This window comes from Contarinia nasturtii, unplaced genomic scaffold (assembly GCF_009176525.2).
Source record: "Contarinia nasturtii isolate CC-2019 unplaced genomic scaffold, AAFC_CNas_1.1 Cnas_scaffold_533, whole genome shotgun sequence".
Taxonomy (NCBI): domain Eukaryota; kingdom Metazoa; phylum Arthropoda; class Insecta; order Diptera; family Cecidomyiidae; genus Contarinia; species Contarinia nasturtii.
Genome location: NW_022197885.1, coordinates 2,684,818 through 2,699,606, shown reverse-complemented (window position 1 = coordinate 2,699,606; position 14,789 = coordinate 2,684,818). Strand labels below are relative to the sequence as shown.

At 34.0% G+C, this 14,789-nt stretch overlaps 3 protein-coding genes across 5 annotated transcripts; 2 read left to right on the top strand and 1 right to left on the bottom strand.

The window, feature by feature from the left end:
• Positions 1-3,668: 3,668 nt before the first annotated feature.
• LOC116339801 (neprilysin-2-like) lies at positions 3,669-8,277 on the bottom strand. The gene is made up of 11 exons (XM_031765853.1): positions 8,099-8,277; positions 7,760-7,828; positions 6,771-6,898; positions 5,927-6,702; positions 5,674-5,850; positions 5,219-5,595; positions 4,712-5,121; positions 4,527-4,623; positions 4,426-4,466; positions 4,239-4,351; positions 3,669-4,162 (listed from the first exon to the last, which is right to left on the bottom strand). The coding sequence occupies exons 2-11, from the start codon at positions 7,786-7,788 to the stop codon at positions 3,821-3,823; spliced, it is 2,490 nt and encodes an 829-aa protein (XP_031621713.1). The 5' UTR covers positions 7,789-7,828; positions 8,099-8,277; the 3' UTR covers positions 3,669-3,820.
• Positions 8,278-8,704: 427 nt separating this feature from the next.
• Positions 8,705-10,491, top strand: LOC116339543 (mRNA export factor). The gene is made up of 5 exons (XM_031765482.1): positions 8,705-8,832; positions 8,967-9,296; positions 9,372-9,559; positions 9,624-9,879; positions 9,960-10,491. The coding sequence occupies exons 2-5, from the start codon at positions 9,027-9,029 to the stop codon at positions 10,317-10,319; spliced, it is 1,074 nt and encodes a 357-aa protein (XP_031621342.1). The 5' UTR covers positions 8,705-8,832; positions 8,967-9,026; the 3' UTR covers positions 10,320-10,491.
• A 153-nt stretch (positions 10,492-10,644) lies between these two features.
• On the top strand, positions 10,645-13,876 carry LOC116339791. 3 transcript variants are annotated; one of them, XM_031765839.1, is made up of 6 exons: positions 10,645-10,763; positions 10,919-11,072; positions 11,360-11,970; positions 12,081-12,951; positions 13,019-13,160; positions 13,604-13,876. In XM_031765839.1, the coding sequence occupies exons 2-6, from the start codon at positions 11,004-11,006 to the stop codon at positions 13,633-13,635; spliced, it is 1,725 nt and encodes a 574-aa protein (XP_031621699.1). In that variant the 5' UTR covers positions 10,645-10,763; positions 10,919-11,003; the 3' UTR covers positions 13,636-13,876. The 3 variants fall into 3 exon arrangements, with proteins under 3 accessions (XP_031621699.1, XP_031621697.1, XP_031621698.1); XM_031765837.1 differs by having other exon boundaries at positions 13,019-13,225; XM_031765838.1 differs by having other exon boundaries at positions 10,682-10,780; positions 13,019-13,225.
• Positions 13,877-14,789: the final 913 nt, after the last annotated feature.

Genomic DNA, 14,789 nt, shown 5'->3' with positions numbered 1-14,789 from the left:
ACCAACAACAACACAAAAAAAACTGCTACACTCAGAAGAAAACATATTTGTTTGATGATATAACATATGATACCACTATATTCGAATGAACTGTGTGTGCGCGCTTGTCGACGACTGCGCACGCGATTTTCGGTTGGTTTTATTTTTATTTTTTTGTGGTTTTCATTGCACATTCTTGTTCGGATTTTATTCGTTGTTGATGGCAGAGGCTTTTATTAATACACTAGCCAGCATGAGCTAAGGTGTTCCCCTGCAAAATAAAATGTAATTTATTTTATGTGCTAATGAATTAAATGAAATGAATGAAAAATTAAAACAATTTGCATAAATTTTTATGAATCCTCCTTTAACACGCTGCCTGCTGTCGGGCAGACACATCAAAAGGCAATTTTTGTTTAATAGGCATTCGCCCGTGTATTGACCAAAGATCAACGATTTGATTGAACGATTTGAACGTTATTTTTCATCTTCTGTTCATTGTTTTTGCAATTAAATATGAAATCAAAATAACGAAAGACTGTTTTTAGGTTAGAAACCCTTGTTAGATGTAAATGCGAAATCCGGTGAATGTTGCAAATAATGTTTTCATCTTCTTATTCGATCTTGCAATAACCGTGTTAATAACGTAACATGTGAAATGAATACCAATTTTCAAATGTGTCTAAAAAAATCAACGTAACACAGCACACAGCAAGAGTGGTTAAAAAAAAGATGTGAAATTCAAATCCTTGAAATGCATCGCATGTAAATCGAGTGCACATTACAGTTATTTGTAAGATTGGTGATGTTGAATTTTGTTGGCATACGTTTAACCAATAGTCCGCAAAACAGCAACCATCAACAGTCAACTGAAGGCAACACCAAAATGAAAACGTAATGAAATTAATCAGTAAATGACCATAGCAAATAAACGGTTCACGAATGTGATAAATGAATGTAGGCATTTTAATTGAAAAGGCGCGTCAAATGCCGTGCCACTTTAAGAGTGAGCAGCGAAAAAAAAGCTCTGCAGAGGAAATCCCAGACAAGGAAACGAAATTTCATTCGTATCAATATAGATAAAGTGCAGGCCACAAAAGTAGATATAAAGCATAGAAAGTGTGTGTACGGCATTTATTTTTCTTCATTCATTGCGCTTTCCAGTTCCGTTGGTGGTACATCGAAGGCGTCACAATTTTTAAAGTGTGCATTTTGTTTGGGCTGTCACATTGCAAAGATTTACTGATTTAGTTATTTTTCGCAGCACATACACACCATGTGATGGACTTTATATCTTTTTTTTACATCGTTCGCACCATGTAAACCGTTTAATGATGTTGTGATCTATTGTTTTGGCTGTACAAGCAATTAAAAAAAAACATGAAAATGAAAAGTGTGTGTGTATGTGTGAAAATTAAGACAATAAGACACAATTTACATGCGAAACAATCAATGTTGGAGTGAATTTTGTTATTTCAACATGTGTCGAAGTCCTTTGGTCGAAAAGAAAATTGCAGATAATCGTTTGGCGTCTTACTCAGGTGCATGGCACGTATTTGAGTGCAAATGTGTTTATGTCGGCATTTGTTTTTAATTGAGGTCATAAATTGTTTGGCATCAGGAATATTTTGAATGTGAAAGATTTTAAAAATGTAAAAATTATTATACTCATTAGATCACAAAATTGTATACTAAAACCACTTAATAACCATCATTTGATTGAGCGAACGTCAGAGCCCGGTCTCTTTAGACAAAAAAGATTGAAAACGAAAGAAGAAATTTTTTTACACATAGAGTTGCATGTTTGCGCCATTCCTGTTTAAAAGACAGAAAAAATGGTTATCAATTAAAAACAAATGCGGTGCTTGCATGTGAATTAATAAATGTGTTCTTCATTTTTCTTCCATCGACGTGCTTGGCTCTCAGTCAAACATTTGTCGCATTCAAACGATTATCATGCTTTTAATTTTAGTTTATAATTCATAATTTTATGGGAAATTACATATTCCATATTCATAAAAGAGCTAATGAACAAAAATTCCACGAGCCACAAGCTGCAAAGATTTTTCACTCGCACAACATGCACACACACGCACGCGCGCACAGACAAATTCATTAAGTGAAGCTGGCCAGGCGATTGAGTAAGACAGAGGAGAATTTGCATTTCATATCGCGAAAATGCAGATGAGGTTTCGGTTATGGATGGCAAATATGCGTTACGCACTGTTACGTAGTTGCGTATGATGCATTATACGTTTTTTTTTTCGCGTTCAATATATTTTTTTTTTCAATCTGTCTAAGAATTGCTGATTGATCAGTCATCATCGGTTTGCTTTTCGAATGAAAATGATGATGCAGAAACAATGACGAATTCGCGTTAAAGTCAATAAAAGACGATAGATGCCTATTCCAATGATTTAATGTGGTTATAAAATGATGAGATGTCTATCGCCCAAATCGTTTATCGGTGTCGTGCTTGTTTTTACTGACATCGATAAATAAATTTAGTTCTCAAAATAAATTATTGGCCATTCATAAATTCAAATTCATTTGACATTTCGTGTCTTCGTCTTTTATACGCACCACATGATGCTAATGTGTGGCGTCATTTTGTTTCATCTTTTCCGATTGCGCACGTCTTAAGACGATATTTTCCACAAAATGTAAGAAATGTAAGAAATGAGAGAGAGAGAGAGAGAAGAAAACAGAACACTAATAAAAACGAAAATCTTACGTAAAAATTAAGTTTATAAGCTTATCTATACGGCCGACATGATGATGTGTGCTGGCATGAAATGAAGCTCACTGAGTCTAGTTTACTTTGAATGATATCATAAAAACGGATGAAATACGTAATAAGTGCGATTGCTGTATAAACAACTAGATCTTTTAATTATCGCATGCACAGCAGCAATCACAGCTTAAGCACAGCAAGCATCTTCTACACTTTACTCAACTCAACTAAACGGCATTTATTATCTAAATGCTTTTTTTATCGGAGCAGCTTTACAAATGGGCTAAAAAACGGTTTCAAATTGATTACCTTTTTTCTGCTCTATAACATGCAATAAAATCTTTAAAAAATATTAATAAAACTTCCAATTTTCGCAATTAATTTGCATTTAATGGGGGGGCATAATCTCTGTTCTCTCTATATACCAAACGCCATGCAGAAAAGAAAGGATGGGAGATGGAGAAAATGCATCACATAAAATTGTGTGCAATGAAGCTAATTTGATGCGTGTTGCCTTTTTAGTTGGCATTTCTACATTGTATGTACTAGGAAAAATGAAAAATATCATCCTCACATACTAACATAAAAACGATTCAACATTATAATCACTGACTTTATTTTGAGAAAATGGTAATTCCAATTATAAATTTGGTAATTCAGCTTTTAAGAAGCAAACAAATCACTTCATTTCTCGAGAAATTGTCGAACTTTTTCAGTTGAATATTTTATTTCATTTTGACGATGTATTTTTTACCAAATGTCAATTTCAAATCAATTATTGACATTTTTGCTCTTTTTTCCTATTCGCTTATTTTCTGGCCACGTATTCAAAATTTCCTGACCTCAATTTTTTTTTTACTTTCCTGTACAACATTTTTTTTCGAAGGGACAATTTTGATGAAATATTTTCCTTGAATTCGGAATAAAATGTGAAATGCAAAAAGAAACATCCAAGTATCTTTACCACAAATATATTCATTGATTTTATTTCGAGTAAAACAATAATTCAGTTTAACAGAAAATGACTTTAATTCAACGTGGGATCGTCGAATTTGTTTTTTTTTTTTAGTTGAAACATTGATTGTTACAATCCGTGTGTCATTTGATTTACCAAACTTTACATTTTTTGGCTGGATTCATTTTTGTTCCTTCGGGACAGTTAAAATCATATGCAAATTCAGGCATGTTATTCAAAACACCGATGATACGATACTCATTGGGTGCGTGTTGACCTGTAAGAATTTTATTTTTGGTGAACTCTTCGCGTGCAACCGTACACCGCGACTGTGCAAATGAAATCCAAAACAATTGATTCTGGTTGTAAGAGTTCAATCCTGGTAATATTGGTTCAGCTTCGTTGCGTTCCACCCATTTATTATAAGCAATGTATGCTTCCTTTGCACCTCCATTATCGGCAATATTCTCTCCTTGCGTGTTGACGCCATTCAGCTAAAATGATTCATTTTAATTTTCAATTGAAGTATATTGGTTATTTTCAAGCGTATTTGAATTGACTAATGTTTACCGAAAGATTTGTTGACAGATCTGTATAGTTTCCATATTGTTCGATGATGCATTGAGCCTTTTCCAAGAATTTTTTGTTTGTTTCTTCATCCCACCAAACGCGAAGATTTCCATCTAAACCAAATCGAAAATGCACCCAGTTATTAAACTAAAAAAATTTCGCTACATTTGCTTTGTTTCATGCTTACCCAAGTCAAATTGTCGACCTTGATCGTCAAAACCGTGCGTTCTAAAAGAGTTTATATTATAAAGTTGTATGAACGGCGCAGCATAAAAAAAAACCACTTACATTTCATGACCTATGATACTTCCGATGCCTGCGTAATTCATGTAGCGTGGTCGATCCACTGAGAAAAATACATCTTGCAAGATTGCAGCTGGGAACTCTAAAATATGTACAAACACATGTGTGCATTAAATTGCAATGGGACTTATTCATCGTTTGATTGTAGTATTTAATTTAATAAAACGTACGAATGCTGTTTTCGAGCGCTGCATAATATGCATTTACTTCGGCGGGTTTGCTGTGAGTTTCCCAATCTGTTTTGTTGACAGGTAAACGTAGTTTACCAAATAAGTGGTCAGCATTGAATACATTTATTCGTAGCGTATTCAAGAGTAAATTGTCGGGTTCAATTTCGAGATCTTGGTAGTATTCTTCAAGTTTATTGTTGTCGGCCAATTCATTGGGGTAGCCAATATGTTGTGTAAGTGCTTTTGCCTTTTTTATAGCTTCCTCACGTGTACTTTCATCCATCCATGTAATTTCATGCAAAATGTTAATGAACTCTTCGCGAATATTATCCACCAATTCAATGGCGGCCTGTCGTGATTCATCGCTAAAGTATTTTTTTACATAGAGTGCGCCTACAGAAATTGGCAAACTACAATGAAAAAAAAAATTATGCGATTTTGGTCAGTATGTGTTCAATTCATTTATAAAATTGTTTACAATATATTAAATTGCAAATGAACATTCACCTCTCAGACGTTATTTGAATACAGTCTTTCCAACGTGGCTGTTCGCTTTGCAAACCGTACACGGTTTTATAAAATTGTACTTTATGTTTAAATAATTCGTTTGTAGTTGCTCCAGATGTTGCTAAAATTATACGCCATATGAAGTAATTTGCCATTGTACGTTTTGGCGTTGAGCTCAGAACATCGCCCAATTTTTCGAAGAATGTCGGCACTGTATCACTTAAAACCTCATTCTCATCAACTTGTAATGTGCTTGGCATCAATGAATTTATGTAGTCCAACCATTGCAAATATGGATATTTTTCTTGTAATTCTTTAATTGATGTTGGATGATATAATGCACTGGCATTACGACGTTCTTCACGTGGAAGTGAAATCTACACGCAATAAATGTTCAATGACTTCGGGAATCAAAATAATAATAAATCTAATTGCGGAATAGAAGACACACTTACCATCGCAAGTTTAATTTCAAGTTCAACCACTTCTTTCATTTCTTCTTCGGCTCGGTTTTTATCTGCACCGAATACAACAGCATTGTCAACCATAAATTTGTGATAAGCTACAACTGCTTTTTCTTCAAATCCTTTCAGCAAATATTCTCGGCCCAATTCCAACTCAGGTTGGTCAATCTATGAAACATGGATTTGTAGAATTATTATCAGTTTTCCAACAATAAAAATCCATTCTTTGTCTTATACGACTTACATATAATTGGCGTTGTTTTGAATTTTTCAAATCAACATTCATATTGAGGAGGAAGATCATCGATGTAGACAATCCCATGCGTCTGAATCTTCTGATTGTTTGAACCCAATCCCATGTTGTGTCCGACCATGAATCACCTTTGACCACCGGCCATCCGCCATACGATTCTAAAATGTCAGCTAATGGTTTAATGCCTTGTGCCTCGATGTTCGTTGTATTCAAACATGCCACATTAAAGTTTTTGGCCAATTTAAATGGTTTTGCTTCATGTGGCTGTGGTGCTTCATTTATAATTGTTTTCAATTGATCATTTAACAAGTCACGAACTCTATCAAATGGGTCAAGGGACACCTTATCTTCTGGCACCATAGTTTCTTTGATGAAATTGCCACAGGCAAACTCATAGAAATTTTCACAAGGGTCTATCGCCGAATCAAGTTGGCTGAGCATATTCGATGCAGCCTGAACGCAACCCCGTGATTCGCACATCGGTGCCGGTTTTTGTTGTGATGCATCTTCCCCGCCAATAACAGATGGTAATCTTTGCGATTGAGCTGGATGTGCATCTGCACTGTTTGACTCAGCTGACTGTACATCGGATCTAGAGTCTAATTGTGGTTGGAAGTTATCTTTTTGAAGTTGTTCGGGTTCCGCTTGTCCATCTCGCCATTGCGTGACTGGTTCAGTTTTTGGATAAAATCCCTGTACATTTCCACCGGACTGTTCTGTTGAACGAAACCTTCGTAATGCTTCAGCTTGTGCTTTTTTATTGTAATCTATTTTAATCAAATAGAAACGCATTTCAGAAACGATTTAAAAAGAAAATAATTCAAAAATGACACACCTTCTTTTTGCATGTTCACCACGTAGAGCGATAGACAGAGTGCGAAAATGGTGATCGCGGCTAAGATAACAATTCCAATCAGTATTTTCTCCAGCAATGTTCGACGCTGGCAACATGATTGTGATTCTCTGTTGGAATGGTTTACATACATCAATTAACATTTATCATCACTTTTGTTTCAACTGATTTATTCAAAGGTCGATAAAGATATTCAAGTTTGAATGACGTTTTTTCTGTTTCTTTCTCTTTTTTTTTCAATTCTTAATCAAATTAGCAAATTTTTTCATTCGATTTTGCATTCACTTTATTTTTGTCCAATACGAATCGATGGAAAAAAATTATCGAACCGAAGCAAAAGAAGAAGAAAGGGAAAAACTTGTTTAAATTGCTGGTTGTCATCATTCACTATGTCAAGTTCATGTAAAAAGTTCTCGAGATGTCTATGTGCCTGTTTATTATTTTCATGATTGTATAGTACATTCAACCGGAATTTCAATCATAAATAAATATCTTCAACAAAAAAAAACTCGATCCTCAACACGCATCACACATATCGTTACCATTGAAAGAATACCGAAAAAACATATGAAAAAATAAAATAAAAAGATTTAAAACCAACAAATATGATCGGGCACTGTATAGGATGGCATGACGTAATCGACAGACATTTGTTATGTGTTTGCATTATTTATTAGAAACCAGTTTTTTGTGCGTTTCTTATGCCGATAAAATAATCAAATAATTATGGGCTTGAAAACTGTTTACTTTTCTTGCGTTTGTGTGGAGGCTGGCGAAATTCCCCTTTTTTATAAATCGTTTTCGACTACAATATTATGATGGATGCATTTTGACAAGCCTAATAACGGTTTTTTTAACTTTCAACTAAATGGTCGTTAATAAAATAAAGATAAAATATTGCAAAAAAATTCCACACATCTATAATAGGCGTGCATTTCATAGTTTTTTTTTAAATAACTAAAATCGCTTACTTTATAATCTCGTTTCGATGGTGTGGCATGTTGATGTTTTGACCTTGACTGTTAGCTGCAAGTGTTTATCTGCGATAAAAGAAAATAATTATTTTGCGCATTTAAGTGTTTACATTTCTTAGCCACTTAATTGAAGCCGTAATTGAACCTCATTATCCTGAGACGGCACAACATGCCTTGCACTTTGTTAAAGCGCTTCTACTAATAAACTTCGTAGCATTGATAAAAGTGGGTATTTTCAAGGTCTTTAACCAAAACTGCTTGAATTCTATTTTAATCAAAAACTATACCGAGATGTTAACAGCGCGAAATATAAAGATTCGAATAAGATTTACTCACAAGTTTGGGTTATCTGGATTTTTCTGCGACACGTCTTCAAATGTGGCCATCGGCCGTCAGACTGAATCTAGATTTGTTTTTGCGCAGCGATATTCCTTTTGAATATGATCATGAATTATTTTATCTTGTTTCGCTCACTTTTAATCAATTTTGGATGCTGCCGCACCTTTTGAACGATGAACATCTTCGCTGAAAACGATATCCCTACCATCGATTTTCGGTCATATCGCACATGTTTTGAATATAATTTTGAACACACACAATTCGCATACACGTACATTTTTTTTTCGATACTATGTGATCATACGACGTATTTTGACTAATTTTATTATTGATTAAATTTAAAAACATTGAGTGCAACGATATTTTGATCGAAAAAATCTATGAATCCGATGCTCGCTGAGTTCATTTTGTTACATAATTGTAAAAATGTGTAATTAGATTGAAAATCCGTTTGATAAACAAAGTCCTTGCAATAACAATAATCCAAAAGTCTCATCGAAGTAAGCATAAATTCAAATCCATCACCGCATCGCATATAAGAAATCGTTTACAATTTACGTATTACATTTCGTAAGAGGGGAAGTTATAATGTCCCAAATGCTGTCCCAAAACTGTCAAATTCAACTGTCGTCTATTTGTATAGCAGCAACAACTTAAAAGTCGCAAAACGAAACACAAACAATCAAGTCGCGCTTTACAACATATTCTCTCTGTCAAGAATTCAAATTTATGTAAGTTATACAAGAAAATTGTGATTATTTATCCATTTTATTTCAAATAAAAAGTCTTTCTTTTCAAATTTTATAACACAAGCGTATATTGAAGAAAAGAAGTTAATTTTTTGTTCGTCCATTTTCATTTTCAGGTTAGGTTCATGCGAAATTGAATTTTAAAGAATTTTTTAACATAGAAAAATAAAAAAATCATGTTCGGATCACCTTTAAATTCTCAAAGTGCGTTTGGCGCAACGCCACAAGTACAAACCAATCCAATGAAAGACATCGAAGTATCTTCACCACCCGAAGACACAGTATCAGCAATGGAGTTTAGTCCGATTACGCTTCAACAAAATTTCTTGCTTGCCGGCAGTTGGGATTCAAGCGTTCGATTGTGGGAAGTTGAATCAACTGGAAAAACAGTACCAAAACAAATGCAAACCATGGGATCGGCAATTTTAGATGTGTGCTGGACAGATGTGAGTTTTATATTAATTATTATATTTCTCGGCAATCTAAATAAAAAATGCCATGCATTTGTCTCCCTTCAATAGGATGGCACAAAAGCGTTTATTGCATCGTGCGATAAGCAAGTAAAATGTTGGGATTTGGCTTCGAATCAAATGATGCAGGTGGCACAACATGATGCACCCGTACAAACTTGTCATTGGGTTAAGGGAACAAATTACACATGCTTGATGACTGGTTCTTGGGATAAAACACTCAAATTTTGGGACACCAGGTAATAATTGTACAAAAAAACACCGAAAACATACAATTGTAATTGTTAATTTTAACACAAATAGATCCCCATCACCGATGATGGCCATTAATTTGCCAGAACGTTGTTACTGTGCTGATGTTGACTATCCCATGGCCATTGTGGGTACAGCCGGCCGACGACTGATTGTGTACTCACTAGAAAATAAACCGACTGAATTCAAGCAAACTGACAGTCCATTGAAGTTCCAACATCGTGCCGTTTCAATTTTCCGTGATAAAAAGAAAACACCGACCGGTTATGCATTGGGCAGTATTGAAGGTCGTGTTGCCATTCAATATGTAAGTGTCATTGATTACTTAAAATAGAAAATTATATTTGTTTTTTTTTTTACTTAATGTATGAAAATTAAAAATTATAGGTGAATCCGGTGAATCCAAAAGACAATTTCACATTCAAATGTCATCGTGTCACTGCAAACAATAATGTTCAAGACATTTATGCTGTGAATGATATCAAATTCCACCCGGTTCATGGAACATTGGTAACGGTCGGAAGCGATGGTACATTCAGTTTCTGGGACAAAGACGCCCGCACAAAACTCAAGTCATCGGAATCGATGGGCGAAGCGATTACTAAATGCTGTTTCAATGCTCGTGGTGAAATCTTTGCATACGCTGTCGGATATGATTGGAGTAAAGGGCATGAGTTTTATAATCCTAGCAAAAAAACTTATATTTTCCTTCGGCCATGTTTCGACGAATTGAAACCAAGACAATAGGACTTTCGGCGACCTATTTCATACTCTAATTATTTGAATGTCATTACATCCAATTTCCTTTACATGTATTTGTTGTGAATTAAGATCACAATAGAAAAAAAAATTGAGCGATACCAAGAAAATGTGTGAAAAAGTAACAAAAAAAATATCCATTTAAATTTAATACCAAAACCGAAACAAAAATAAAAAATAAATCTATGCAACAACAAGAAAACTCTGATATTCTCATTTGAAACAGATATTTTGTGACAATATTCACCAAAAAGCGAATTAGTTTGTTCGAACGCAGATAGAGGGCCATTTACATTCCATTAAATATCCAATTCAACTTCATGTCATAAAGTCATTTATTGTCTTTAGTTTTATTTTGCACTAGATCGAAAATACACCTAATTGGAAGAACTTCTGACAATTTTTCACAGCAAAAAACTTTTGAACAAATTCGTATGTTGGAATACAATGTATATTATTCATTTAATATTGAAATCAGCGCACGCATTTTTAGTGTCACATGATTTATCTTAATTTGTTTGAAATCTTTCGACAATTGTTGAACATTACATATTGAACAAGTGAATTTTTTTCTTTTTTTCTTCTAGCAACGAAAAAAAAGGAATTCATAAAGCAGAGATACAAAAAAACTATTGTGAACTATTGAACACTGAAGAACAATCAGGCATAAACATGAACGGATTTTTCACCGAAGAAGGCATTGCAATTAAGACCATTTACATACCAAACTTAACAATCAGTGTAAGTTTAACATGACTTTTTTTCGTCTATACATTCGTCTGTGTGAGTTGCACTAGGCTGACTTGCCACACACTATTATAGCGGTACATTTTGATTTTTCGGAAATTGATATTGCAGCCGACATTTTGCATATCATTGTGCACACTAGTAAAATATTAATTTAAATGACCTTATGAGATTTTTTATCGTTATAATATTTGTTTATTTTGTAGTTCTTAATATAAAAATAGAAAGTTTGATATGATAATTCAAGATTAGATAAATAAAATGCTTGTGTTTTTATTCAGGTTTCCAAAGAAATACTGTGCAGATATTTTTCGCAATTTGGGGCCGTTTACCATGCAAAAGTCATGTCCGAACCATTGAAATTTTATGATCTTATGAAAAATTTAGATGCGGGTCGACCCAGTACCTCTGCTGTAAATCATCTTCCACCGGACAAATACTATGCATACGTGACATTCGTAAATGAACTTGGAGCGGCAGATGCATTACGTAGATATCCGCACCATATTGAAGGTGTTGAAATTGAGGTGGAACAAGCATTTACTTGGAATCAACCACAAAAAGACGTGGAACAATATTTAGCTGCCAATGCACAGCCGTCATCATCGAAAAAGGAGAGCATGTATGAACAAATGTGTACAGCTTTAGATGATGATTGTATTCATGAAATTCTTGGCTATTTGAATGTGTTCGAATTGGAAGAAATGTCAAAGTATAACCAACGACTTCATGGTCTTGCCAAACAAATAAATGTATTGAACATATGTCGTTCATCGGTCGACAAAATAATCACACTGATGCAATTGCGTGGCATTTTGAAACTTCGTGGTTTTGGTCATTCGGTTAAAGATTTAACGATATCGAAAAAATCTTTCAATGCACTTTCCCAACGGTATATATGTTCACTTACTTATTAATTATTATTGATTATTTTCGATTATTTTCCGATTACTTATCGATTATTTTGAATTTTATTCTTTTCTTTTGTGATTCTCCCCTTAGGTATATATGTTCAAGATTATTCCAATACATTGGTCCACAAATTCGAAAACTGACGCTAATGTCGTTTGGTGTGACCACCGCACAATTTGAACAAATGAAGCCATTACTCCGTTGTCTCGACTATCTCGACATCGATTTGGAAATGAATTTCAATTATGCTTGTTTCAAATCGATTTGGCTAGTATTGGAAGAGTTACGAATTCGATCAAATGGAAATATAGACATAAGTAGTGGCGAACTACCGAATGCTCTGAAGGTTCCTGAATTTCATAAATTGAAAAAATTATTGATTGAAACAAGTTATCGTTTGCATGCAAATCTCTTTAAAAATTGGCATAACATATGCCCCACACTAACTCAAATAATTATTCTCAATGAAGATGATTATTACAGCCAACGGTCACAGATGGCACAAAATACCACCGATTTGGCAAATATATCGCAATTCACCGAATTAAAAAAACTGCATTTATCATTTAGTCGAACATATTTCATCGTGAAACTCATTGATGAGATCAGCAAAATTGAAAAATTGGAACACTTTACATTGGACATTGTTCATCCACATGATCGACCGAGAGAGGATCATATCTTTGCTGAATTCAATCATAACTTACATTATCTTGGTGTAAAGTTGCCAGAATTAAGGGAGATTCGTTTCTCGTCTATACCGTTAGACGTGAACAGAGTCATTGACCTAATCAAACACGCACCAAGGCTTGAGAAACTTACTATTTTCGAAGGTTGCTTTACTTTTGATGTAGACTTCATTCGGAATATTGTTAAAACACGCAGAACTGTCTTTGAAAATCGACCACTAATTCAATTGAAACTTACTGTCGCTGAATTTAACGATGAGGCTATTCTAAACGTAAGTTAAATATATATACATAAAATGACTTTGCAAATGATTTTTAAACTTTTTTATCGATATTTAGGCCCTAATGGAAGAAGAAGTTATGCGATATTTAACCGTAGTTCGTGCCAGCAAAAATGTTATAAACAAAGATTACACTCACAAGGAAGACACTGGTGTTCGAGCATTGGTGCGAAATGCACACTATAGACGCATACGTTTCGGTAATGACCCACGTGAACGTGACCCATTTCGTCTCCGAAATCGACTTTTCCTATTTCGACCATGAGTATGTTCATTTTAAATCGAAATAAGTTGTCGTTGATAAGAACATGGAATCCATTGAAAACTGGCATATGCTTGAACATTTTTTTACTTTATAATTTCTTGATTTTGATCGGAGGAACATTGAAGAAATGAAAAAATACCGCCATTCATAGCCAAATCCATTATAGATACCGCGGAAGTGCGGACATGTATTCAGACAAATGTTATATGGATTAGGTACGGGCAATAACTAGCCGGGCATTAACAGCTCTGTTCATAGCATTTGTCAATTTTCGACATTCTATGCACCTCCAATGTCCCTAATCGTATGATCGAATTTTAAACATGATTTGAGTTAGATCCACATAAATTAATCGATATATTTTGATTTTGTTTGTAGAAAGAGATTTTGGCGGAAATTTCTGGTTTTAAGAATGTCAACCTGAAGACGATGAAATGATAAGAGACAATATTGGTCCAATTTTACAAAACCTTTTCACAAAAAAAAAAAAATTCAACAACATTACCCAAACGATCTCCGTGCAAATTCAATAAGATTTTTTTTCCTACGTAAACATATAAGTAATTTAAACATTTAGATAAAGAAAAACATTTATATTTCAAATTGAATTCGTTAAAACACAAAGCAATTTTGAATTGGATTGAACCACAATTTGATTTTTTTTATATTTGTTATTTTTTCCACATTAATTATAAATGGAACAGTTCTCGTTAACCGTTAAATTTCGATTTAGAGATAAGAAAGGAAAAACATGAATCCGAACAAATTAAAATCATATATATAAAAAAGAATGACCCATTCAGAATGATACATTGAATAAATGAACAATATTTGCGTATAATTAAAATGTTTGTTGCAATTTTATTTTGGAATGTAAAATGAATTAGCCATGTGATAAAAGAATGGAATGTGACCCACTTTGTCTGTATACATACATTTCACAGAAGTTATGTATCATTCACATTGTATGTAAAGTGCGCGCCAATCAACCAACGAATTTTTGTTATGGACTATCGTGAGCTATACAATACAAAGAGAAGACGATACTTGTATATGATTGTGTGCGTGCGAGATGATAGCAACAAATTCGGTGCATGTGAATGTGAGCCTGTAGTTGTGCGTAACGAGGGCCATATGCAAAACATTGTGACATCTCTCTTGTCTATTTGTATGTGTACATTTTGAAAGTGAGTGCAGTGCACGTTACCAACACAACAAAGCATTGAAATGTTGATGTCACCGTATATACGTGTGTGTTTGTGTATGTGAGTTGTGTATTGTCAGAACGGTCATTATTGTTATTATTTACATTTGGATTGCATAGAATTTTGAACCATGAAACAAAAAATTTCACTTCATAGAAACCAAATGAGATGAAATTTCTTTGAATTCGAAAGAAAAAAAATGTAAAAATTTATGAAAAAAAAAACAATTCTGAAAACGTGATATTTCATGCAAAGCATAACGGGAGAATATACTAGTTTTATTCGAAAACTTGCACCATGTACATGACCGCACGCTCGTATACACATACACCGATACATAGACACAAACTAGTATGGCA